At 36.2% G+C, this 25,609-nt stretch overlaps 2 protein-coding genes across 3 annotated transcripts in view; both read left to right on the forward strand.

Annotated features, from left to right (window-relative positions):
- Nucleotides 1–25,609, forward strand: part of LOC118263655 (uncharacterized) — a 41,356-nt gene continuing 15,747 nt past the window's right edge. Inside the window, exon 1 of one of the 2 annotated variants that reach the window (XM_050704325.1) lies at nucleotides 1–86. The gene's annotated coding sequence lies outside the window, so the exon portion shown is untranslated. Of the gene's footprint in view, nucleotides 87–153; nucleotides 302–25,609 lie in introns of those variants that run through there. The other variant, XM_050704323.1, reaches the window with a different exon arrangement.
- LOC118265819 (protocadherin-15) lies at nucleotides 82–25,533 on the forward strand. Its single transcript, XM_035579039.2, is given in 15 exon segments — nucleotides 82–231; nucleotides 381–476; nucleotides 479–574; nucleotides 576–755; nucleotides 758–935; nucleotides 1,047–1,113; nucleotides 1,975–2,069; nucleotides 7,442–7,520; nucleotides 9,377–9,536; nucleotides 9,611–9,676; nucleotides 11,464–11,544; nucleotides 11,637–11,766; nucleotides 12,149–12,787; nucleotides 12,876–13,079; nucleotides 22,906–25,533. Coding segments are annotated over 13 exon segments (2,061 nt in total). The 5' UTR covers nucleotides 82–231; nucleotides 381–383; the 3' UTR covers nucleotides 13,073–13,079; nucleotides 22,906–25,533.

The following is a 25,609-nucleotide window of genomic DNA, read 5'->3' on the forward strand; positions in this document are numbered from 1 at the left end:
TAAAGGACAAGCCAATGACCATTTCTGTCTCTGGTCTATTGTCTATTTATTTACACTTACAATCAACGAGTGCGGTGGGTGGCGGTGTGCGTATGCAATTTTACTTGGAATTTTAAGTTAAATGTGAATGTGGTCGGTGGTAAAGTGATATTTGATATCTTTAGGCACATTAGCAACCTTTAATGCGAATGAAAATAAAAAATCGGCAGTTTTTTACCTGCTTGTACAGCTGTAAGTGGTGGTGTACATAGATAATAATTATAATTTTTTATCAAATTTTACGAAAATTGGAGTGATTGCGGTTCGTGTTGTTATCATTTCATAAATTGTTTTCTTAACTATTTCATATCACATGTGTTTAATAGTTTTTTATTTTTCAGTTCATGACTAACAACAACGAACAAAACGGCCGCCAGCCTCCTTTACCGCCACAGCCGCAGACCTCAAATCGACAATCTACAGATCAAAAAAATAAGTTTAGTCGAAATGTCGCGGCTTTGTTTGGGGCATATGCACTAAAGGTGCTCAGTGTAAATTTCGACACGAGTTAAATGTGAAATATATGAAAGAAATCTTTGAGGTTTTGTCACGATTATCAGAACAAAACAGGTTCTGATAATAGACCAAATTGCACGTATTTGCATGCAAGTAGAGAGGAAGAGAATCTCTTTTTAAGAGAATCTGGACGAATACCTAGAGCTCTGGCAGGAAGATAAGCAGCTATGTCTAACGCGCCTATGAACGTGTATGTGAATGAGAATATTTAGTTCAACCACCACCGCCACCTCCGCCGCCCCCGCCGCCCCCGCCGCCTAGTTCCGCGCTGCCACCTCTTCCAGCATCTTCATTATTTGCGCCGCCACCGCCTCCACCACCTCCGCCGCCGCCAACGACAGCTATTGCGCCTGTTCAGACGACACCTCCCCTATTCTCAGGTACCTTGATTTCATTATACAAACATTCTCTAAATTAAACCATGTTATATTAGATATGTTTATTTCAATTTGTACATGCAACTTTGATTAAAGCATTTAAATTTTTTACAGCTCCACCTGCCTTTAACGGTCCCACAATGTTTACAACGACACAGCCACCACCACCATTGCCACATATGTAAGTGATTCCTTGGTTTTCGTCATAACCTATTTATGGTTAAGCTACAGATAGAAAAATCTGCCCCTAAAACGACCCACTGGCCAAAATCTGTATTATATTGTGATATATAAAAGTAGTCTCATTTTTAAAGATTCTTCGCAAGATATGCCATTAAAAAATTTAGAAATTTAACCAATGTAAATACAGCATGACTAGTATACTTTAGTTATTTTCATAGTATCATGTCATATGGTATTCTCCTATGGGGAAATTCTGATGACATTCAGTCTGTCTTTGTGCTGCAGAAAAGAGCCATTCGATCAATTTATAATCTTAGTCTGAGGCACTCTCTTAGGGAACTATTTAAAGAAATTAATATATTGACTGTTCCCTCTCAATACTTTTATGAAAATGTAGTGTATGCTCACAAAAGCAATAATTTATTCAAAAAGTAGAGTGATAACATAAACACTAGATGTAAAAATAAATATATTGTCCCCACTACTAGACTTAAGAAAAGTCCAGTCAATTTAGACCTGAAAACAGTAATGAAAGAACAAAAATTCCGACATGGCTGAATTTTGGTAAAGACCTTTATTTTATTATAAAAATTAAAAATTTAAAAGTCCCCATCTGTTCCATAAGTGTTTCAAAAGTTAACTTGTATGGTTCTCTCACATTAGCCTCTATTTCATTGTCTGGACTTTAAAAGAGACTATGACCTCTGAGATTGTTTCGGCATTTCTTCTCAGAGTAGTCGGATAGGAAATGCCGGCTTCACTAGCTATTTAAATTATTGACATGTAAAAGTGTTATTGTATAACCTAGTTACAGAAATAAATATCATTTATTATTTAATCTTTATGTATTTTATTGCAGGTTTGATGCCAGTAGACCTCCTCCGCCATTGCCAACTAATGCAACTCCTAATAAAAATGGCGCTGTCAAAAGATCTGCCGAGCGTTCTGATGAGGGTAATTATCATTAAAATCCTATTGTTACAGTATATTGTTACATTTAAATTAACAACTGGTATAAACTCAAGGAGGATAGTATAAATTTGTAACACAAGTTTTTTTCCTTTATGAGTACAAAATACCCTCAGTTAAGAAAATCTTAAGTATTTTGTACAAAATTAATAGTTCTACTATAAAACTAGGATATATTGGTTAGCTATTTACCTATGTGATTTTGTGTTTGTATATGTGACAATTTATTCAATAGTACAGGATTTTTCTCAAGTGGTCATAGACGCATCACAGCACAAACCAGTTAAACATAAAAAGGAAAGAGTGCTTATACATATAGCGGAACAAAGATTATATTATGTTACGAAATGTGTTACACCCTGTTATTGTAACAAATTCAGCTTCTTGTTCTATTATTTTTACCTAACCTAATTGATGCTCAGCGTAGTAAAAATAAATATTCATTAAAGAGTCGATCAAAAATAAATAGCATGCGCGAATATTTAGCAATACATTTTGTGGAAAAGCTTGAATATTTGGTTCTAATGTGACTTCTGTTTGTTTAAGCAATGGAGACATTCTTGCGTGATACATTACTAATTATATAATTCTAATAGATGTAACAAACAACATCTAACTTTCCACTCATTTTTATATTATTGTATCATCACTTGACATGTCACAATCATGTATTGTGTATCACATTCATTTAATGACAGAACTATAACAAGATTTGGTTGGTTGACTTTCAAAAAGTGCAACCATTATTCTTCAATATGTGTCTTTGCTTGTGACATCACTTTTCTAATACCTCAGAAATAAGCAGAAAATCAGTCAGGCAGTTTTTTATAGCATACTTGGACTGCTACTAATAATTTTATTTTAATGTAAGCAAAATACCAATCAATAAATACAATGTTAGTTTGGCTATGTCGATGAGGTTGGTTAATTATGGCTATCGATTTTAAAAATATGATATCAGATTTGTAGTAACTTTTTTTTATTCGATAAAAACTAATGCTTGACTACAATCCCACCTGATGGTAAGTAGGGATGTAATCATTAAGAGCGTATTCACTATAGACTTACTTGATTGACAGGTTACACACAAAAATTTGATTAAATTATGACAAGTTAGCAGGGTAAATAGTAACTGTTACGAAAGAACTCAGGAAAATACCCAGGCCTGGTGCAACCAATTAAATTTATTACAATCTATAGGCAAAATGATTGATAATGTACATTGTTGTTAGAATTTCATTATCGGCAAGAACTACTCAGCATCCCTACACACAGTTCATTGCAAATAGTAAGGGTAGTGTGTTATTGCTATTTGATGATTTGATGTTGTTAGAGGTGTAGTGATAGTAAGCGGAGTTAAACAATTCCTTACTTACTCGATAGTAATTTTTTCGTGGGAAATGTTAATGAAAGTAACTCTGTTTGTCTTGAGGTTACGCTTACACGAATGTTTTTTATGGAATATAACAATGAAAAAATGTATTTTTTATTGATAGGATTACCTATATATTAATATAGGAAATTAAAGGATAATAATATAGATAACCTTGGCTACTTTTCATCATAATTATAAAATTATGAATGGCAGTGGTCTCTATGGAATGCATATCTTTAAAAATGCTAACAGTAACATTATTCTCAAGTAATTTACATTTTACATGACATACGGCAGCATTTTGACCACCAACCCGCGTGGTTGGTGGTCAAAATGCTGCCGTATGTCGAAACGAAGTCGCGGGCAAAAGCTAGTTTGTAATAAAAACAATAAGTATAATTATAATGTACATATATCGTATTTTTTATGATTTGACAAGATGATGGTCTTATCTCGTATTGGCAAGACTTAAAAATAATTTCCATATATTTATTTAAAACACTCTAAAATTATATTTTTAAACATTACTTATAAATATAAAAAACAAAATAACATTTAAAAATATAAAAATAGGAGCCGACCAGTAGCGGGAGCATGGTCTAAGCTACCGATGGTTAGGGCTCCAGAAACAGGAACCTCCTCACAATACGTGCCGTTTCGAGGAGTACTGGCTTCTGCATCAGGCCCTTAATCCATCCGCCCAACGCCAGCCTCCTAAGATGGATGTCGAGGCTTTTAGGGATCAACCCATTGGCCGATACGACTATCGGCACAATGATAGCCGAATCCGCATTCCACATATCGACAACCTCGTGAACCAAGTCAAGATATTTTATTTGTTTATCTTTCTCAGCTTTCACGAGGTTCTCGTCATGGGGGATGGTGACATCGATTATCATCGAGCGGCGCGCTTGTCGGTCTATCACCACTATATCCGGTTTATTGGCTACAATAGTTCTATCAGTGATGATAGACCGATCCCAGTACAACGTGATATGCAGCAACGACTGTCGCAACCGAGGGCTGGGCTCGCTGTCATTGCAGCGGTAAGTCCCTTTGAAGAGTGGCTAGAGAGGCGCCATGGCGTCCTCACCTACCGCCTAAGGCAGTTAGAGAAAGTTTAGAGAAAACGACTAACTATCGGATATTTTCTCGCTCAAGAAACGTACAATAGATATAATTTCCGTGTGAACAAAAGATATGCATATACTAACAGTTGATCGCTGACTGTTCACACTGCCGGCGAGCACTCGCTTCACTAGTTTGTCGCTGAGCGACAAGAGCTATGAAAGATAACACTCGCTCGGCGACACTCGCCATGCGATTAGAACTTACGCCAGAGAACAACCAATGGTCATTTTTCTACAGTGCGTATCGTACTGATGCGAGTAATCGCCCGCCTCACTCGCACACTCGTTTATAGCTGAGCTACACAAATATCGGAACTATGCACTCGCGCCACGCGTCTCGCTAACTCGTTGCTAGTTCTAGCTCTACTCGTTACACGTTAATCGTTGCCGGTGGGACAACTGCCTTATGCAGGTGCTTACCGGACACGGGAGTTTCGGTAGGTTCCTGTTTCTGATTGGGCGGGAGGAAACGCCCGGGTGTCATCACTGCGAGGACTGCCCGGAGGACACGGTGGAACATACGGTTGCGGTCTGCCCTGCGTGGGCTGAGCACCGCCGTGTCCTCAGGGATGTGGTCGGCGACGGCGACTTCTCGCGTCCGGCATTGGTACAAGCCATGGTGCGGAGCGAGGGGGACTGGGATGCCGTCTCCTCCTTCTGCGAAGCAGTCATGCTAGCTAAGGAGGAGGCGGGGCGCGTGAGGGAACGAACCTCACGCCCCAGCCGTCGCGAGAGACACTCCGGGCGTCGGGGATCGCGCGACGATCTCCGGCCACCGTAAGTGCGGGTCTGCGGATGGCGAGTAACAGTAGCTCGCCGCCCGACCAGATCCAGACCCGTGCGTGCGGCGCGTCGCGTTCCGCGCGCGCCTCAAAGTGCCATCAGCCTGATCCGGAGCTGCGGACTACCTAACGGGTGGTTTTTAGTCAGTAAGAGTCTGACACTCCCTCTCGCCCAAGACGAGAGAAGTAATTAGATGATTTTCCCCCTCAAAAAAAAGTACAACGTAATATGGCCGTTTTCAAGAACTGGGTCGGGCACATACTTGTAGTATGGAACCTCAAACTCAACAAGTTGATAGTGCAAAACAAGTTGCTGGTGGATAATCTTGGCCACCTTATTATGTCTATGTAAATATTCACCATTAGCCAAACGACCACAACCAGAAATTATATGTCTTATGGATTCACCAGGACTATGACATGCCCGTCATATGTCAACAGTCCCATCCTTAATAATATATTTCCGGTAGTTATTCGTAAGGATAACTTCGTCCATAATTGCACAGACAAATCCTTCAGTTTCCCCAAAGAGATTACTGTATCGTAGCCAAGATACGGACACCAGAAAATCTACACTGGGCCCATGAAGGGCCCGAAAGAAGCGTCCGTGGAGCTCCTTGCTTTGCCATACCTCCTTGCGGTCATAATTAATATATTAATTAAAATTAATAAATAATTAATTATTAAGTGTGCAATAAATTAAAAAAAAACATAATAAACTATCGATTATTACAATTTGATTCTGTCAATATCTACTTAAGTTCTTACAATAAATTTCACATTTATCAACATGTAGCTAATTATTGTGAATTAATCTATACATATAAATCTGTAGAAGGGTCAATTCTGTACACTGAAAATATTGAAAAAAATAAACAGCAGGCAGGGGGTGTTACTGGATCGATACCAAACCCAAATATATGATTAAAATATTTTTTGACTGTCTGTCTGTCTGTTTGTTTGTATGTTCAGGCATCACATGAAAACTAATGGTTCGATTGCGATGAAACTTGGTATAATTATACCTTATTATCTTGGGCATAAAATGGGATACTTTTTTCCCTGGAAAAATACGTAGAAAAAATCTAAATTTTTCAGTTTTATCCATAGACGTTGTTCTGTAGAACCGCGAACACCCGTAGCGTTACCCGCAGTGGATTCAGCGCCGTAACCTGTAGCGAAGCTCTCAATTAACTTTCTGTTGCATTGTCACGATCACTTTATTTTTGCAAACTTTTCGTCACTCTCAGTAATTTACCACATGCTACTTATCAAAGTCGGAATCACTATGAAAAAAATACTACAGAACGCGACCTCAACAGCAGTAGCTCAATAGAAGGATCGGCTTAATTATTAAGGGCGTAGCCGTATTTGGGTCCAATAGATATTAATAAGATGTCATTGTCAGAGTTACTCCAAATGGAGAAATAAAACGTCTACGCGAAGACCGACCGAGTCGCGGCGGAAGCTAGTACAAATTAAAAATTAACATTTAAATACATTTTCTATTTATCTGTCAATTCGAGTTAATTTATTTCCAATATATCTATATTCTTCAAATTTTAAATTGCGTCAATATATGACATTGTGTGTCTCTTACCCTCTCAATTTGAAATTAAGTACAACCCAATGGCTTCGCAAGTGTAGATGTTAGAAAATTTGCCTCGAATTGTTCTCAACCCTATAGAAGTTTATACCTACAGTTGAGAGTGCGCCAGGCCTGGTCAGGCATAGTTATTTTTCAAAGTAAATAGGCAATCTCCCTTGATTTAAAAATAAGATTCAGTGCAGGCTAACTACGGGTATAACCTATAGGTCTTGTAAACACATGCACGCCCACTGAATTAGCTCATGTGCGGAAATTATTAATTTTGTTGTGAATCTGTAACTATTGGTTTAGAACATGATTCTGTTTGGTGTTATGTTTATGTAAATGATTTATTGCGTTCATTAAAAGAGCAAGACCTGTAGGCAGGCAATATTTCTGTGTTGATGTTTATTGAATTTTGTTTATAATTGCATTAGGATAGCTAATGTTATTTGCTTGGCGCATATTTATTTTGTTCTCAGCCGGTCCAAGCAAAGCCAAGAAAGCGGACTGCGTCAAAGTTGACGGCCACTGCGAAAACTGTATCCAGCGGGAACTCAGGTTTGCAATGATGAGATTCTTCTTCATATTACTTGTTCGCATGATATTATTTAAGAAATAGTAGCGCTGTGTTATTTTTCCGGGAGTAAAGTTTGACACGGTGATGTATGAGAGTGGTAATGAATCGGCGAGTGTTTTTATGCGAAGCGCATTCTGATTACGATTTATAATTTTTAATAGTGGAGAAGCGAATTTATAGTAATATATAATTAATATTGTTTACCACTTAAATTTTTGCTTGCATTATGCAAAATTATTTAAATCCAAGGAGACCTCGTGATCGCGAAAACTAATCATCTAGTACACTGAATAATATGCAAACAAAGAGCTTAATGGTTAAATAGCACGCGGGCTTCAAGTAATATGCTGTAATGCTGTGCGATGTAACAAGTAAGAAAAAAGTAAAATATTTTTAACAACACGTGAGTAAACCACCATTTGTGTACTTAACCGTTTCCGTGCGGATGATGCCGCACAGGCACCATGTAAATCTATTGCGTATGGCGTATGGTGCCCGAGAGGATACAAAACTAAATCATACAAAACTCGGCTTAAACGACATTCGTCAAAAGAGCCCCCTAAATAAAAGTGTCTTTATTTGTCACCCTTATCATGCCCACAATGTTCGTTTTAAGTAATTTCGCAAATTAGCTGACATCAGGGGTTGTAAACCAAGTTGCCGACACATTTTATTATTGATTATAATTCTAACAGCCCACTTTCTGGAATGTTTCTCAAAAATCAAATGCTTTTGTCATAAGGTTCATTGTTGCCTAAAAACGTACAAAGAGTGCGCTGTTCGCCGGCCCTTCGCCTACGAAGTACCGTATTTCCTTGCGTATACGGTTGATTATTGTTTAAAACTACGCCGTTCATAATTGTTTGCGCCGGCGCACAGTATAATATTTTGATAAACTAGACGGACAAAAGTCAATTTAGGACATGTCTTAAATGATCCTTCTAACGCCAAAGAATCAAGACAAGCTGCTTTGCTCTGGTATTGGTACAAAATAATTTTGTCCCGCTAGTTTTTCATACTAACTGTGCTTTTTTACTGTGCTGTGTTTTTCATACTCAAGTGGTACGTGTATAAATTCTTTAGAACACTTGAATAAATAAATCCATGAAATAATGCAAAAAGGTTTACGACCCCTAATATAAATTAGTCACTTACCTTCCATTTCCATAAAAACACACAGATCGTCACTTTTAAACGCACTGAACGAATTTACTGACTGCCTACGTTAGATACAAAATGTCAAATGATTATTTTAGCAAGTAGAAACACGAAAACAAGATAAAAGTGACAATTCATGGCGGATGATTCCCCAGGGGAATCATCAAACTTTCTGGCGCTTGGTGCCTCAGAGGCATCACAGAATTTTTGTTTGACGCCAGGCACTAAAGATTGCTAAAAAGACTTCCGCACGGAATCGGTTAATATTGACGTTTATCGAAACGAGTAAATGCCAAGTAAGTTGCTAAGCCTAATAAAATATAACATCCTGGCTATAATTCTAGCACTATTTGCAACATTCACTGACATCGGATTAAGGAAAAGTTGAAATATCGGTTTTTAAATTGTGAACTTGTTAACTTAAAAATAAAGTAATTGCATTGATATATGGGATTTCTGCACAGCGATTCTAATTGTCGAAATAATGATCCCGGGGTTTCAAAATTAGATCATAATAAATCCTTTGTTGTTCTGATTCCGGCAATATAATAACAAGAGTGTACCGTTTACTAAAGATAGCTTATTTCAAATTAGAAAATAGTTGCTATACGCTAATATATAACTGTATACCAAGCTAATGCATGAGATATATTAGTAACCAATCAAATTATATGTCTAGGGCTGAGCTGTACCGCCAGGAGTTGCAGAAGTTGGAGTGTGAATACGAATACCAGTCCTACATATTCGAGAAGAAGTCTGCAGAACATGCCAATGGTAGATTGTTGCTGAAGTCAGCCGTGAGCTCAGATTGGTTTCGCATTCTCGATGAATATATAGAGGTACCAGAAAGATACAAACTGTATAATTTAATAAGTTATGAAAAACTATTAATTATCTTCTTGTTTAAATATAGGAGTCTTCTGAGCCGACGCAGCACGAACTACTCAGCCAGTTTAACCAAGCGTCTACGTTTAGTTCTGTAAGTGTTTTTCATATAACTACACTGTACCATGTCCATCGACCTGTTAAGAAAGGGCGGTTTCATAGGCAAAAATGGCACCAGAACCCGCGAAATTGGCACCAGGATGCGCGAAATTGGCACCAGGATGCGCGAAGTAGGCACCCTGGTCCCAATTTCGCGTATTCTGGTGTCGCGCATTCTGGTGCATGGCAATAAAAATATAATACACTATAGGATTTTAAGTACTCTGATTTCTTCTTTTTTCTGGCAGAGGAAAATATATCGCAATTTTTTGTTTGCTTTTTAACATGACTTATCATGGATATGGGAAATAATATTTATATTTGGCGGCGCTGATCGCTTACCATCAGGTGATTCAGTGGCTAGTTTTGCCACCTATTCCATAAAAAAATTGCTTTGTTTTATTTACCTTTATTTTTGGTTTTTTATACATTTTTTTTAATGACAATAACATCCTATCTACGTGAAAACTTCTCATAATACATATTAACCAAGTCGTATAGTCGAATATCAGGTACGTACTCCTCCATCTCCAACATCATATCTATTCTGATCACTACATAGTATAAAACAAAGTCGCTTTTTCTGTCATGTTGTATGTCCCTATGAACGCTTAAATCTTTAAAACTACGCAACGGATTTTGATGCGGTTTTTTTTAATAGATAGAGTAACTCATGAGGAAGGTTTTTATGTATAATACAGGTATAATATATCACCATTGCACCCATGCGAAGCTGGGGCGGGTCGCTAGTATACTATAAAATTCTTTACATTAATTAATAAATAAATAAAATTGTAGTGGTTTAAAATACACAATGAAAAAATCGAGCCATCCGCAATGCCTTTTTGCATGACTTGGCTGCCCGGTTGAAGGCTCTCTTCTTCTGAGGAGTGTCGCCAGCCTTACGGTGCCTGGCATCCGCCCATGCCAAGTATGCCGCATGCTTTCGCGCCTCAGCACGTCCGCAGTCGGCATCAAACCATGGACGAGTGCCACCGAAAGATGCTGCGTCCGAGAATGGGATGTAGTATTCCATGCCCTGACGCAGCACCCCCGCTACGGCATCCGCACAAGCTGACGGGTCACTGGATGAGAAGCAAACAGGCCGCCAAGGATAGGATGCAAAGAAAGATCGCATCCCATCACAATCTGCTGACTTGTACCGCCACATCCGCCGAGATCCTCTGAGACTAGGATCCTGCGGGGAGTGTGTGGATATAGATTTCACCAGACAGTGGTCAGAGCTAACCAGGGGTGATGAAACTGACATTGAGTAGCTGTCAGGATCAGTTGTCAGCAGAAGGATTTTTTATCAATGCAAATCTTTTAAGCACCTTATTAGGAGACCTACCGGCTGGTTATGACGTCGTTGAGTTGTGGGACACATTACATATAATGTTTTGATGAACTAGTAGATCTAGACTAGATCATGAAAGCATTAAAAAATGTTAGTGAATTCTTCACCGATAATCTCTTTTTGTATTTATGTAGTTGCCATCTAGTTTCAATTAATTATGTAAACAAAAAGTACATATAAAGCTGAAACAAACAAATAACCCATCTCGGTTATTTGTTTGTTTGTACGTTTTTTGTATCGGATTATCCATTTATCGAGGAAGGTTATAAAACATCAGGCTACTATTAATAGGAGCTAAGCAGAACGGGTCTAGCCGCGCGGATGTAGCTAGTATTAAATAACGGGAAACAATGTCCAAACGTACATAAGAGCATCAAAATCTCTCGTACTCTATTCCTCTGACACTTGTATTTTTCCATTTTCAGGAAACCTCCACCGTGCCAAGACAGTTTCTACTGCAGTTAATAGAATGTGTATTTCGCAATCAACGAACTGTTGTAGAAACGGTTAGTAAACGTTTTATTACTCTCAAAATATATATCACATTCATATACATTATATAGTAACTGTTTATGAAAATGTGTTTCATATGTTTCAGCCGCCTGCACCAGTCGGAATAGATGAATCTCCACTATTGCAGTCCCTCGCTGGGTTCACCAGGAGAGCCAATCCGGTGAATCATATGTCTACCGACGTTATACAGACAATGTTGGAGATGATAAGAAATTGTAAGTGATAGAACTACGAATATTTAATTAATTTATAGAAGCAGGTTCACTTATTTATTGCTAATGGGTCGGCGTTAGCTACTATCTCGTATGGCGGTACGCACAAGGAAATTTATCGTATAAGCACATTATCTTAGATTGTCCTCGGTTTAAGGCCGCTGGAGTCAGCCTGGAAAATCAAATCCATGCAACACTGGTGCCTTTTATCTTAAGCTCCGTTTAAAATGTCAAGACAAAAGGCCACACTTTCTGGGCTATTTGTAAAGCACACTATTGCCTGTTTTATATTATATTTTGCTTAAATAAAAATAACAGTGGTATAATTTAATGCTCATGTTTTTCTTTTTTAATTAATATTTTCATTTCATTTTCTTTTTTTTAGCGGTGGCTACTACTAACGAGAGGAATCAAATTAATGAATCTCGTGCAAAAGAAATTTTAAACGCGGATCGAAGCAGACCAATTGCATCAAATATAAGCAACAATGGATTTAGTCAATTCATTAATGGACATACGGCAGAAAGTGCTACTCTGACGGCAGTAACAAGTTCCATCAGATATCCCAGTACAACGAATATCACAGTTCGAACATTCGCTAGTGGAATGGCTAGCACAGTGGCTACGGCTTCGGCAGTATCACATCCCCCGACGGTTCCTTACTTATCAAATGCGTCTCACACGCCAAACGCTCCTCACCTGCCTAATGCCCTTGGTGCTACTGCACCTTGTCCTCCGAGTGCACCCCACCCGCCGCCAGCCCCTCATCCCGCGACTGCTCCCCATCCTGCAAGCGCGCCCCATCCTCCAACTGCTCCTCATCCTCCCGGTGGTCCTCATCTTCCGACCGCATCACACCCTTCGACTGCACCCCATCCTCCTAGTGCTTCCCATCCGCCAACTGCGCAGCAACCCCAAGTGAGAGCTGTCACTACGCCATCACCGTATTTACCGTACCAGCCGGCTGTTCCACCACCACCGACTAGAGGTTACTATCCACAGGCATATCCTTCTACATCCAGTAGTAAGTTACAATCCGGTCAAAATTTAGTTTAAACCACGTTTCCGCTTCCAGGAATTCGTTATTGTATTTATTTTTTTATGTCTTTCAGATGTACCAAATGCTCTTCAATCATATTCAAACTTTCCTGTGCGAGGAGCAGTAAATCCACAAATACCAGCTCGTCCTTCAACATCGACGACGGCGACGGTGACGGCGCCGGCACCGTCGGTACAAAACATGCAGAATTATAATGCGTATGTTTTGGGCAGATATCCTCCCCAGCCACCCTATGGTCCATTCCAATAACATTGCGGTATGTACATTTAATATGTTCACTCCAACCTAATAAGATAATTAATTTGTGACGAACGCGTTCTATAGCGAAATTATAAGGAATGCTTACCAACTAAAATATTAATATCATTTTTACGTTTCTTTGCACAATGTTTCTCGTTGACTGATATGATAAATAATAATTTTATTTTAATTAGTAATTTGGCTGTTATCGGCTTACTCACGTATTTGTTTGACGAGGAACTCTACTAGTTTCAAGCCTTGCTAGAGGCTCATATTCATGAACAGCATTCCGCGACACACGACGCGGCGATTGTCGCGCTGCTACTGGCGACTAGAGTTTCGCGCCCATCGCGCCCTCCACCTGGACTCACACGTACTATCCGGCGCGCGCGACGATGTTGGCTCGTTAGACTCGTTTCGCCGGCGGCTGCGTAGGTGTTGGGTTCGATTCTCGGGTCGACGCAAAAACGGTGTCACATACCGCGCTCACAGCGCGACAATCGCCGCGTCGTGTGTCGCGGAATGCTGTTCATGAATATGGGCCTCTAGCAAGGCTTGAAACTAGTAGAGTTCCTCGTCAAACAAATACGTGAGTAAGCCGATAACATAATAATTAATGATAAATAATATTTCGATTTTGGTACAAAGTAAACCTAAAATGGTATTCTTGACATAAAGCTGCGAATTTAAAAGACTGTTAAAAGACTGTGTTATTAGATTTAAGCTATGTACTAGAACTTATATTTATAAGTGAACTGACTATGTTACCTGATAATTATGTTTTATTTATGGACCACCACTGACATGGAAACAGATCGATCATTGAAACCGATTTACTTTTGTAGTTTTTGGAGAAGTAATGTGAAACTGCAACATTTGGGCGCAGGTAGTTCTACTTGTTTCATCTGTGAGGACGAAAATATTTTTAATAATTCTTTTTTCGCAACTGTGAAGGACTTCAAAGTTTCAACCATTATTTTTATATTATACAATGTGATAGGTGTGGGATTTCTAACCCGTTAAGGCTGAGTACTACATCTAATGTTATCGACAAAAGAATTAATATGGGGGGTTGAAACTCCAATTGAAAATATTGAAAAGTAGCAATTTTTTCGGTAAAAATAATTCAGAAATGATTTTTTTCTCACCAAAACATTATCAAATATATGAAAAGAGTAATGAACTAGTTATTAGCTACCGTTTTTTTTGTTTCTACGACGCATACAACCTTTGATATCACGTAAAGTAAAAGAAATATTAAAATAGCCATAATTTTTAGGGGGAGGGGGTTCAACCCCCCATATATTTTTTTTGTCGATACAATTAGATGTAGTACTCAGCCTTAACAGGTTAGAAGTCTCACCCCTATCACATTGTATATTTGGCAGACCATTATTTTTCATCCAAAGAGTCACAGTCCGTTGAATATGCACCAAAACTGACCCTTTTGTCATTTCTTATCACTACTTAGAGCAGGCAGACTGACAGGGGACTTCTCTACAAATTATAAAAGTAAATTTAAAAATACAGATTACTTACGTCAAGTTATGAGAAAAGCTCAATTAGTTTCAAGACAACGGAGCTCTTATTAATGAGCAGTGTGCGTGTTGCACACACTGTGACTGTTTAGTGCTTGCGCACCCATTGCGCCCTTTGCCTTGCCGACAAATACGCGCACTTTCTTTTAAGTTCGGCGGTGGTGGAGTTTGCGAAATAGTAAATAATTTACAATTTCTTACATACCGACATCCACGCTCTGTATTTGTTTTTTTTTAACGTCAATAACGTCACTGAATCTCATTTCACAAATTGCAACGCGTGCGTACACTTATAATAGACTGATAAAGGCGAATGGTAGACGCGACACGCTACAACTGCCACTATGTCACTGTAATTTGTGTGCTGTCGACGCGTTTACCACTGCCGACGATACGTGTCGACGACAGCATTTGCCGCTGTCGTTTTCAACACACCGCTTATGTTTAAGCGCTCTAAATCTGGGGGCACGGCAGTGCCCCCGCCAAGTCGAGCAAAAAAAAAGCGGCACGGCCGTACCATCCTTTTCTCGAAGCAATTCGGGCCTTTTTCGACCCCCTATAATTCGGTTGTGGATAAAGCAAGAAACCTGAATCTTCAGTAACTAATCCGGCATTGTATAAACACGGAATATTTAAAATTTCAGTCAATTTGAACCAGTAGTTTAAGAATGACAACTTGTTAAAGTTTCTAAATTTTGTCACTCACTGACTCACCGATCATCAAAAGTCCAAGGCACTTCTAGCAGACTTAGAAGCTTCATATTTGGAATACATATAGAGTTTAGTGTCTTAATCATGGGAAAACTTAAATATTTTGTAATTTCGGTCCAGTTTTCCAAATACACCAACTGCATCAATAACTTTGTAATCCCATATAAATATATGGGATTACAAAGTTATTTATGCAGTTGGTGGTTGGTGGTGGTTATAAATTTAATAGGTGTAGATAGGTACCTACCATATGAGGCAAGGGAGGGGGTATAGGGTGGGTAAGGGTGTGTTTAGCCCATGAAACTGAACAACATTATTACTTGTAAAATGGTCGACGTAATGAAAAACACATGATTGGACATGTCTTGAAGTACGAAAATCTAATAAAACAATATATTATAATTTAAATCTGTTATATATAAATTGTTAGCGCGACTAGCCTCCTTACAGACAGACTGGCCTCTATTTTACTCCAATAGTGTGGGAGGATATTGTAGATATTAACAAGGTTTACCAAGCCTTACAATATTTAAAAGGTGTTAATGCTCTCTACTCAAGAAGTAGTACCGGAAAAGAAAAAGAGGAAGACTACATATAAAAATAAGAAAATATCATAAGACCTTTAACAAAATTCGTTAGAAGTAGATGGTATCAAAAAGAAAGGCTCTACAAAAAGAAGTGAGATCCCATCAAAAACATCCTGTAAAAAACCCAAGTCTCGCAGCTCAGTCTTTCTACCGTCAAAAGTTGTGAGATCCATGTAATACCAAGTCGGTTAATCTATTTAGTGTCTACTTGAAGGACCTTCTGTCTTAAGTTATTACATAAGTTATTATCATGCCAATATTAAAAATATTTAACGTTTTAAACAAATAGATCGACTTGGACATCGCATGAAAACAAAATGAATATTACAATATTATATTAGATTCTTTAGTCTCTCGCGCCTCACGCGATTGAAACTCTCGTTCCTGTTGGTCGCTGGCCCGTCGTGCTGTGTAGTGTGATACATACTAATAATCAAATCAAGCGATGTCCAAGTCGATCTATTTGTTTAAAACGTTAAATATTTTTAATATTGGCATGATAATAACTTATGTAATAACTTAAGACAGAAGGTCCTTCAAGTAGACACTAAATAGATTAACCGACTTGGTATTACATGGATCTCACAACTTTTGACGGTAGAAAGACTGAGCTGCGAGACTTGGGTTTTTTACAGGATGTTTTTGATGGGATAACTGTTTCCATGATCGATTTGAAAAATGTCGTGATGGTACAATTAAAGTCGAAAATTTGATATTCCTACAAAATGTTTGTGTTTTGATGTATTTTATTTCTTATTATAATATAGTTATTCAACTGTGATACATACATAAGTAACGAAAAGACTAATTTTACCATGTTAACTTTACATTTTTAACTAGAGTTAAAACTTAAATCTGATAGTAATGTAGAAATAAGTCGAATACAGATGTGGTAGAAACTAATGCATCGTGTGTTATGTTGTTCACTTTAATACATGTATGCAAGTGTGTAAATAGTACACACAAATTCCACCCGGAATCCCTATAGACAAAGTAATTCTCATTGAACCGACGTTCTCTGTCCAGTTTGTGTATCGAATAAGACTGACTATAACACGATTAATTTCGATTAAGCTCGTTCGGCCGATTTGCCGCTTCGTAAGGGTATTAGTTAGTAAAATATACCTTATAGTATTCTAGTACTAAAAAATCTTAGCTATTTACTGATCTCCATTATTTTATAACAGTATTATAATTGTAGACCAACTTAACGATATTTCAAGAGGTGAAGTATAATTAAGTTGACATAGATTCTTCAAGGAGTTGCATAGTACAAATTGTTTCAGAATAATTTTACTATAGGGCCAAACCTTAATGGTTTTAAGTTACGGAACTAAACTATTAAGATTTGGTTAAAAATACTGGTTACTAAAGGAAGAGAGATATATATTATATACTAAAAATTTTGTTGATATTTTAGACTCCCAAAAATAAGGAGAATCTGCATTCGCTTGTAGAATTTTTTGTTACATAATTTTTGTGGGTTAATATTTTCATAGAGCACACAAGTTATTCAACGATTTTTGAAGGCGGTTGAGGTTCCATATTGAAATTAGAAATACTAAAACACCTTAAAAGGCTTTTAGTCGACTTGACTGGTACCCTGTATGAAGATGTGTCATAAATAAGAAATAATATTATTGCCATTGAAGTATGTATACCACACTTTAAGTTGACCTAGTCAAAAGTTTAAAATACAAAAAAAAATTTTTGCTTATTTTACATACTTTCGACGACGACGACTAGTTTCAAACCATGTTATAGAGGTTCATATTCATGAGCAGCATTCCGCGACCCACAATGTAGCGACTGTCTGACATAAAATCATGACTTGGTCCAGACGCTTGACAGCTTATGTTGGAATAACATAGTCATGAATGGATAACTTAGTATTACAATGTGTTGTTTAATATTTATCTCTATATTAATGTGTTGGTGGAAGACATTCCTTTATTATAGTTTTACAGGAATCTTACCAAAGATGTTAATGTTACACTGATATGCTACCTCTTGTAAGGTTATTATGTAGTTACACATTGATTACACTAACTACTGGACAAATATTTATAGTTTATATTTTGCTGAAGTAGAGAATTTGCAGTAGAGTTTAAACTATACATGCATACTATTAGAACTCAAATATTAGGAATCAATATATATAATTTGTGGGCGGAACGCGCTGCATACCACAGAACAGATAAAGAAATTAGAAAGAAAATAGTTCCTAATTTGTATCAGAACACGTGTCGCCGTTTCTCCCACTCGTTAATTTCCAAGAGACCAATGCCTGAGCAGATTATGCACACAATAAAATAACACACGCTTAGATCGAGAGTTTACTGATATCTGTCACACTAACGCAATAACTGTATTTAACGTACACTCTTACACGCATAAAAACTCATGTATGAGGCGAGAAAAAGGTCGATTGTTGATTTCGATAAAATTAATGTAATCTTGCTTTTTGTTTTGCAAGTAATATAGAATATGTTAACTTCTGTATACATGCATGTTGTGAAATTGTATGCATGCGAAGTTGAAACAAAGTAATAAAAGTTAATAAATAAAAATACATAACTTTATTTTAAAAACAATTTTATTACTTATTAACATTAACATGAAACTTTTATCATATTTATTAAATAAAGTCAATTGCCTCTCAAGCTTACATTTCCGTTGCTACATTTAGTACAAATTTAGTAGGAATCCAATCAATTCTACCAGTTGTCTCAATCCACAATTTTTTATACCTGGATCTGTTGGAAACCTAAAACATAATTATTAAAATAAATCATATGTCAGTTTAAATAATTTTTTTTTTAAAATACACAAAACTTACTCATATTCTAAATTACTAATTAATCGTAATAAATAATTTTATTTTAGTTATAAAGTGTGCTATTGATAATAATCGACTAATCGACTGTATCATAGTAACAATCGCCATTCATTACAAATTGACACCATTATCGATGTCATAGATTTCAAGAAAATGAACCTTTGGTTCAGTACTCGCGACTCTCGCAATGCACGTAATACATTGCGCGTTTGCTCACGTAGTGCAAGATGGTACCCATCTATTGCAAGCAATGTATTACTATTAGTCTGCTGGCGATTATACCGTTTTTGTCAAAATATTTTATAATGCTAATCTTCTAATTACAAATATCACAAGTATTTTAAAGATTTTGGACTTAACAGTGGAAAGAAATCCCTTCTCATGCTACACTACACAAATGGCTTTTTTTCCGATACGTTATAATAGCGCAAGACGGCATAATTTAATATTTTTGCGGAGCTACGTACACTGTCAAAACAAGAAAACGGCTGTTCGCCGGTAAATTGAGCATTTGAGTGTTTTGAGCATTTGCTCATAAAGGCGCGCGTGTCCCGCCCACAAGGCCCTTCTAACCTCTTATCTGTTCTGTGCTGCAGATTAACTTCGGCCGGATTTAAACTAAATATTTTTCAGTAGTAAGTGTATGTAGTATACCTAATTCTATTATATTTACCAATTGATATTCTGTGCCATATTTTTTATTGTTATCTTCCAATCCTATGCCCAAATCCTACATCCCTCAATTCCTGATTCCCCTAATCTCCAACTCCCCAATTTCCCATTAACAAAAAGCTGGCAACACCCTCTTGTGTTGCCTGTGCCCATAGGCGATGTCGATTACTTACTATCGTTTGCTCATTTGCCGGTCTGACAAGGTGCTGTTTACAGTGATAATGTGTTATTTACATAATGAGGGCTAACGTTTTTGTGTGCACAGATGTAGAGAACTAATTAAAATTTACTATCCTGGCTGAAAGAAACACTAGGCAATTTTGCCTTAGACCTCACGCCACATATTATAGTGTCATCTACTGATCACAAAAACCTTTAAACCCTTGTTATGCATTAGAAATAAGATGCTCAGCTATTGCTTGCGATTTTATAAGATTGTAGTAAAAATATAATTTGATATTAATGTAAGAAATTGGATTTGACTTACGTTTACTGACTGTTTCTACAAATCTAGCTATAAGTAACGCAATGTATATGTACATAATATTATAACAATTGACTGACTAATTAGAAAAAAAAAAATTGAATTTGTGTTTTAATTATCCTACTATAAGCTCTGCATTGCTTTGCGACAAGTGTAGTAAATTGTTTTTCAATCATTTTGTCATCTTTCGTCTTTTCCATACCATAATTCATTTAACAATAATCACAATCAGCCATTACTTTTTCGTATTTCTCTGAGTTTATATAATTGAAATTAAACCCACAATCTCGTACAAAGGAGGATGCTAAAAAAACCCAGAGTCGATTAAAATAATGATGTATAATATAATGGACCATAAGAAAAGGTCACAAAAACGCTATTCGTTTCGGCCAAAACCATAACCGAACGGGCCAAGAGCATGCAACTTATTACAATTTTGTATATCAGGGCGCGTGAGTAACTTTTACTACTGTTACTATTGCTTTGTTACGCAATGAAGAGACGAGGAATATAGAGAAGAAACTGTATTTCCGAGAATTACAAGTCAGTTTCCCAATTTACCCCAAACCTTACAAGGTTTTGCAATACTATTCTACCACGACGGGATTTTGTTCGAAAAGCTTTTACTAGATAAAATTGATCATACAAACCGCGACCACACTATAGATCATGATACAATAATTTAGTTATATTTTTTATTATACCTAGTGCGCTGTAGCATGGTGCGGGTGACAGATGCCTGTATGACGTCTGTTACTAAAGCAACTACGACCTTTCAGTTTAAGTAGTAGCATTGGCCACCACCCATTACCAAAGGCGCCGGAAATGTCTAGAAAAATGCCTACTACATATTTGTGCTCAGATAAAGTCACTGTGGTTCGGGCAGAGAGAGCCGCGTCTACAGTAGATTTACCCACATAATTAAAGGTTTTTTAACAGTAATAATTGAACGACGCACGATTTTCGTTTTTTATTCCAAAAAATACATCGATACCCATCCATCGTAGCAGTACATCCCATCACTAAACACGACTATGGCGTTACGTTATACGCATAACACTTTACTTTATTTTTCATTCCATTATATTTCATTTAAAGACTAGAACTTTGTGGATGGTTTTAATTTAATTAACTACACTTCCGTATGGATCAACATAATACGAATGTGGTACAGCTAAAATACTAAGGTATAATTTTTAAATCGCAGCATCATTCAAGAGTGATACGAAATGTTACTGAATCTGTCAGCCGCACCAAGCTACAGCGCACTAGGTATAATTGTTGGTTTCAACAAAAACAATTGCCTACTGAATTTGGGACATACTATGGATACTGTACCTTGGTACATTAAAATTATTTTAATTAGTTCTGGGTTTTACTGCATACATGTTTGAGCATTCTACGTTACAGAAAAAAATATATTGAATTTGTGTTTTAATTATCCTACTATAAGCTCTGCATTGCTTTGCGACAAGTGTAGTAAATTGTTTTTCAATCATTTTGTCATCTTTCGTCTTTTCCATACCATAATTCATTTAACAATAATCAGCCATTACTTTTTCGTATTTCTCAGAAAAAAATTATTTAATTGAAATTAAACCCACAATCTCGTACAAAGGAGGATGCTAAAAAACCCAGAGTCGATTAAAATAATGATGAATAATATAATGGACCATAAGTAAGAGGTCTTGGTATAATTGTTGGTTTCAACAAAAACAATTGCCTACTGAATTTGGGATATACTATGGATACTGTACCTTGGTACATTAAAATTATTTTAATCAGTTCTGGGTTTTACTGCATACATGTTTGAGCATTCTACGTTACAGAAAACTGTCGTTGACAGTTCGAAGTAAGTATTGAGTTTTGAGAAATTTGGAAAATACTCTATGGTCATGCTCATCATAAGGTAGTAAGGTTTATCTGTTTCACTATCTTCTATGATTACCTACTGAGTCATACTGCTAAATAACAGCTATCTAGATATTGTGAAACAGACCCTTACTGTAAAAGCTCAGCCAAGCATTGCGCGTTTTATTTATAGACACAAAAGTTGCTGTGTGTTTCATGACAAGCGAAGGTAAATTATTTTACTGTTATTTTGAAATTTATTATGAAAGAAAGTTTAATATTATTGTATTTTTATAGTACATATCTACATTTATGGGTTTTATGGCAACTATAACATACCTTGATATGGTACTATGGTATACTTAAGCCTGCCATATTTAGTTTCCCTTACGACTTCGAAAGACGTTGTCCTCAAATCCTGGTTACCTTATTTATTACAGACTTTCCTTTAGAAAATCTAGGTATTGTCCAACAAAAATAAATAACTTTGAAAACGGCCCGCAATTGACGGCGTACCACGAACTTAAAAAAAATATATATTCAAACGACGTCTTTCTTTTTTGAATTCGGTAAAAACCGCCTGCTTCGGTTACCGGATTGTGCGTGTCTGTCTGTCTATCCATTATGTTCTATTAACTTCAACTGTAGCGGTGGCTCTTTTTCGCCAAAATATTGTTACCTACCTACATTTATTTACATTTCAAGAATTTAAAATCAGTCGACGGAAAAAAGAAGCAAGTGCGGGTGCTTGTAATCGGTTTCTCGGCTTCAGAAAAGAGTCGCTACGGCCAAAACCTGTATTTGAGTCTTCGTTCACATAACAACGCGGTTGACGGTTGTTGCCTTATGCAAAACAGGGGAAACATCCAAACAACAAAATTACACCATAAGCATAAGAAGAAATTAGGGATGCAATAGTCTAGCTCAGATCAAAGTGAGCTAAAAATTAAGTGAGATTAATTCCGCAGAGCCGGCTTAAGAGAAACGGGAAACTAAATTGGCCCATATATGTTTAGATTGTTTTGTTAAATTATCTTTCGTTATTGATGTGCTATCGGCTAGCCTAGTTTGCAATGCTATTTATTATACTATATTTATATTGCTATTGCCTCTCTAATAACACATGACTTGGTTCATAAGGGTACATTTTTTAATTACAGAAGATCATGACGAATCTTCGTCGCAAAGTAATAAGTGACGTGAAAAGGACTATTACAACTTATAAATGGAGTTGTGCGCAGTGTTGATTTAGGTAAATGAAGAAAGGTATGTACAGGGTAGCTACACCAATCATTGAAAATGGAAGAATTTGATGTCAAACATAATGTATGGCTGGACATGACTGCATCAAAAATGATAAGAAAATGTTTCAGCAATCCAACCATCTTTCCGCCCTTGATTACTCAAGGGCGGAAAGATGTCAAATAATATTGTTGTAAGTAGATACTTCATTACCTACCTTCATTACTGCACAAGACATTCCTGCTTAGTATTGAATAGCGATCTGTTTCGACTTCGCAAGAGTATCCAATGTTTATCAACGAAACTATTGAAAATGTTACACGTCGTAATGATTGTATCCAAACCTTTTTCTGTTTATTGGAAGACACAAACGTTACTGTTCAATGTACTAGAATTTTGTAATTTTACTGGAGGCTAATACGGCGGTGAATATATTGGATATGCAAATATGTAAGAGAAATAAACTTCGCGTAATGTACCTACCAATTCCTGTTTTGTATAAAAGTCGTTACAATAACTTAAACATGGATTTTTTACGATATATTTTATAAATAACTAATCAAATACATATTTTATTCAATAATCATGAGATGAATGAATTACAATCAATACCTACATTACAAACCTAAGTGAAACATCATCGATTAAAAATTCATCTAATAAATACATAATAGTAGCCTAAGTCATAAGACATATATTTTAGTAATCACTAATATTGATGAAGAACTCTATAAAATATAAGCAAAATATTTTCACATCACGTGTAGATTGTTTGTAAGCTGTTTCGAAAATCAAGAACTTTGCAAGTTCTAAATTTTCATCATTTTTATAAATTTTGTAAAATTTTTTTTTCAAGCCATGACTCATAATGTGAATGGCGTTATACTACACTTGCTCTCTTCATAGCACTTTGGATCGATTATCTACTACGTTTCTTCACTGAGGTGTGGTCGTTTATAGCTTTGTAGATATTTTGTCCATGTAATTAATTTAGGATTTTTTTATAAACGTCACCTTCGTAAAAATTCCGAAAATTGAAATCTTCAACATATTACAAACAAGCTAGACTTGTAATATATTCGCAGATTATCTATACCTACACTGTTAGCATACTTCTTAATCGATAATTATTTCAGAAGGTACTAAAATTGTATAACGCCGTTTTATTTTACAAATACTTCGTTTAGTACACTACAAACTTTCCGTAGCTTACGACATTTTTGCATTTGATTACAGAATTGTGTATTCATGTCGATTCACTGTACATAATACATAGGTAATCTCTACAGTAGAAATGCCAGGTTTAGATTAAAGATATAAGTTTATAATAATTAAAAAAAACTGATAATTTTGTAACTTTGTTTATTTAAGTTTTTATTAGATAAGTACTTAAGTGTAAAACTTGACAAATTGAATTACAATAAATGCAATTTTGCTATACCTACATAAACTATTGCATAAGGTGTATATTTTGTTAAACATTCATAAAGGATTTGTTTGTCTATCATTTGCTAACAATAAAATACATTATTTGATAAATATATTGTTATTACGGTTAAGACGTCGTCAATAAGTTATTTATTAGATATAGTTGTATATTATTATTTTCCTAGTCTAGCAAAAAATATTTTAAGGGTCGATAACTTATAGGGCCTGTAAGGACAAGGGACTTTTAACTGCTGAGAACAAAAAATTTTGATTATGGAAAAGACTCGACTGCATCACGGAGTACTTTTTTGTCAATATATATATAATAATAATGCGCCTTATAAACTATAGATATCAAATAACGCACGAAGAGGCCTGAGTGTATCTCGTGTTACGCTCGAGTCAAGGCAGTTGGACAAGAGTTCCTGATCTTTGTAGCTCCTTAGAGAGGTCTTAAAGACATCAATATAGATCTCAGTGTAACTCGTTTTATTTAAGATTTTTTATGATCAACATTATCGACTTGTGCGGGCTTTTGTATCTAAATATTTTTTATTACACCGGGTTACTAACTGTTGCAATAAATAAGTGTGGTCTGCTACAACCTTATTTATGTCTATTTTAAATTTTGTTAAAAGGTGGTCAAATAATAGAGAATGTTAACGGTTTCATATGTGTCTAACTATGAAGCGCTTGATGATACGTGTCAGTACGTATATATATTTGGATATATTATGTACTTAGATTTGTAGTGGCCGAATTATATACGTCTACAATTTAGATGACTTGCATAGTTGCATTTTTCATAGGGAATAACGTCGTACTGTGGCGTGTGGTGTTATAGTACAACGACCTAAACCTTTCTTAAATTATATAATGAATAGTAAGTAATAATCAATAGTACCTAATTATGTTTCAAGTATTCGAAGATACAAAAGCGTACTTTCCAAAATTACGCCATAGTAACATTGATTTTGTCCTTTATTTTTTATCACTTACTGTTTTTATATTTTAGGCTTTTCTATATATATGTACTAACATAGTTTCGAATTAGATATACTGCAGTCACTTATTATTTTTTTTAAATTGTAAATAAATAAATTTTTATTGATGTAAAATGGGTTTTTATTTATAATTATTAGGTACAGTAAAATGGGGTGAATAGGGATCGAGAGGTGAATAGGGACAGAAGAG

Source organism: Spodoptera frugiperda, chromosome 25 (assembly GCF_023101765.2).
Source record: "Spodoptera frugiperda isolate SF20-4 chromosome 25, AGI-APGP_CSIRO_Sfru_2.0, whole genome shotgun sequence".
In the NCBI taxonomy this organism is placed as follows: Eukaryota; Metazoa; Arthropoda; class Insecta; order Lepidoptera; family Noctuidae; genus Spodoptera; species Spodoptera frugiperda.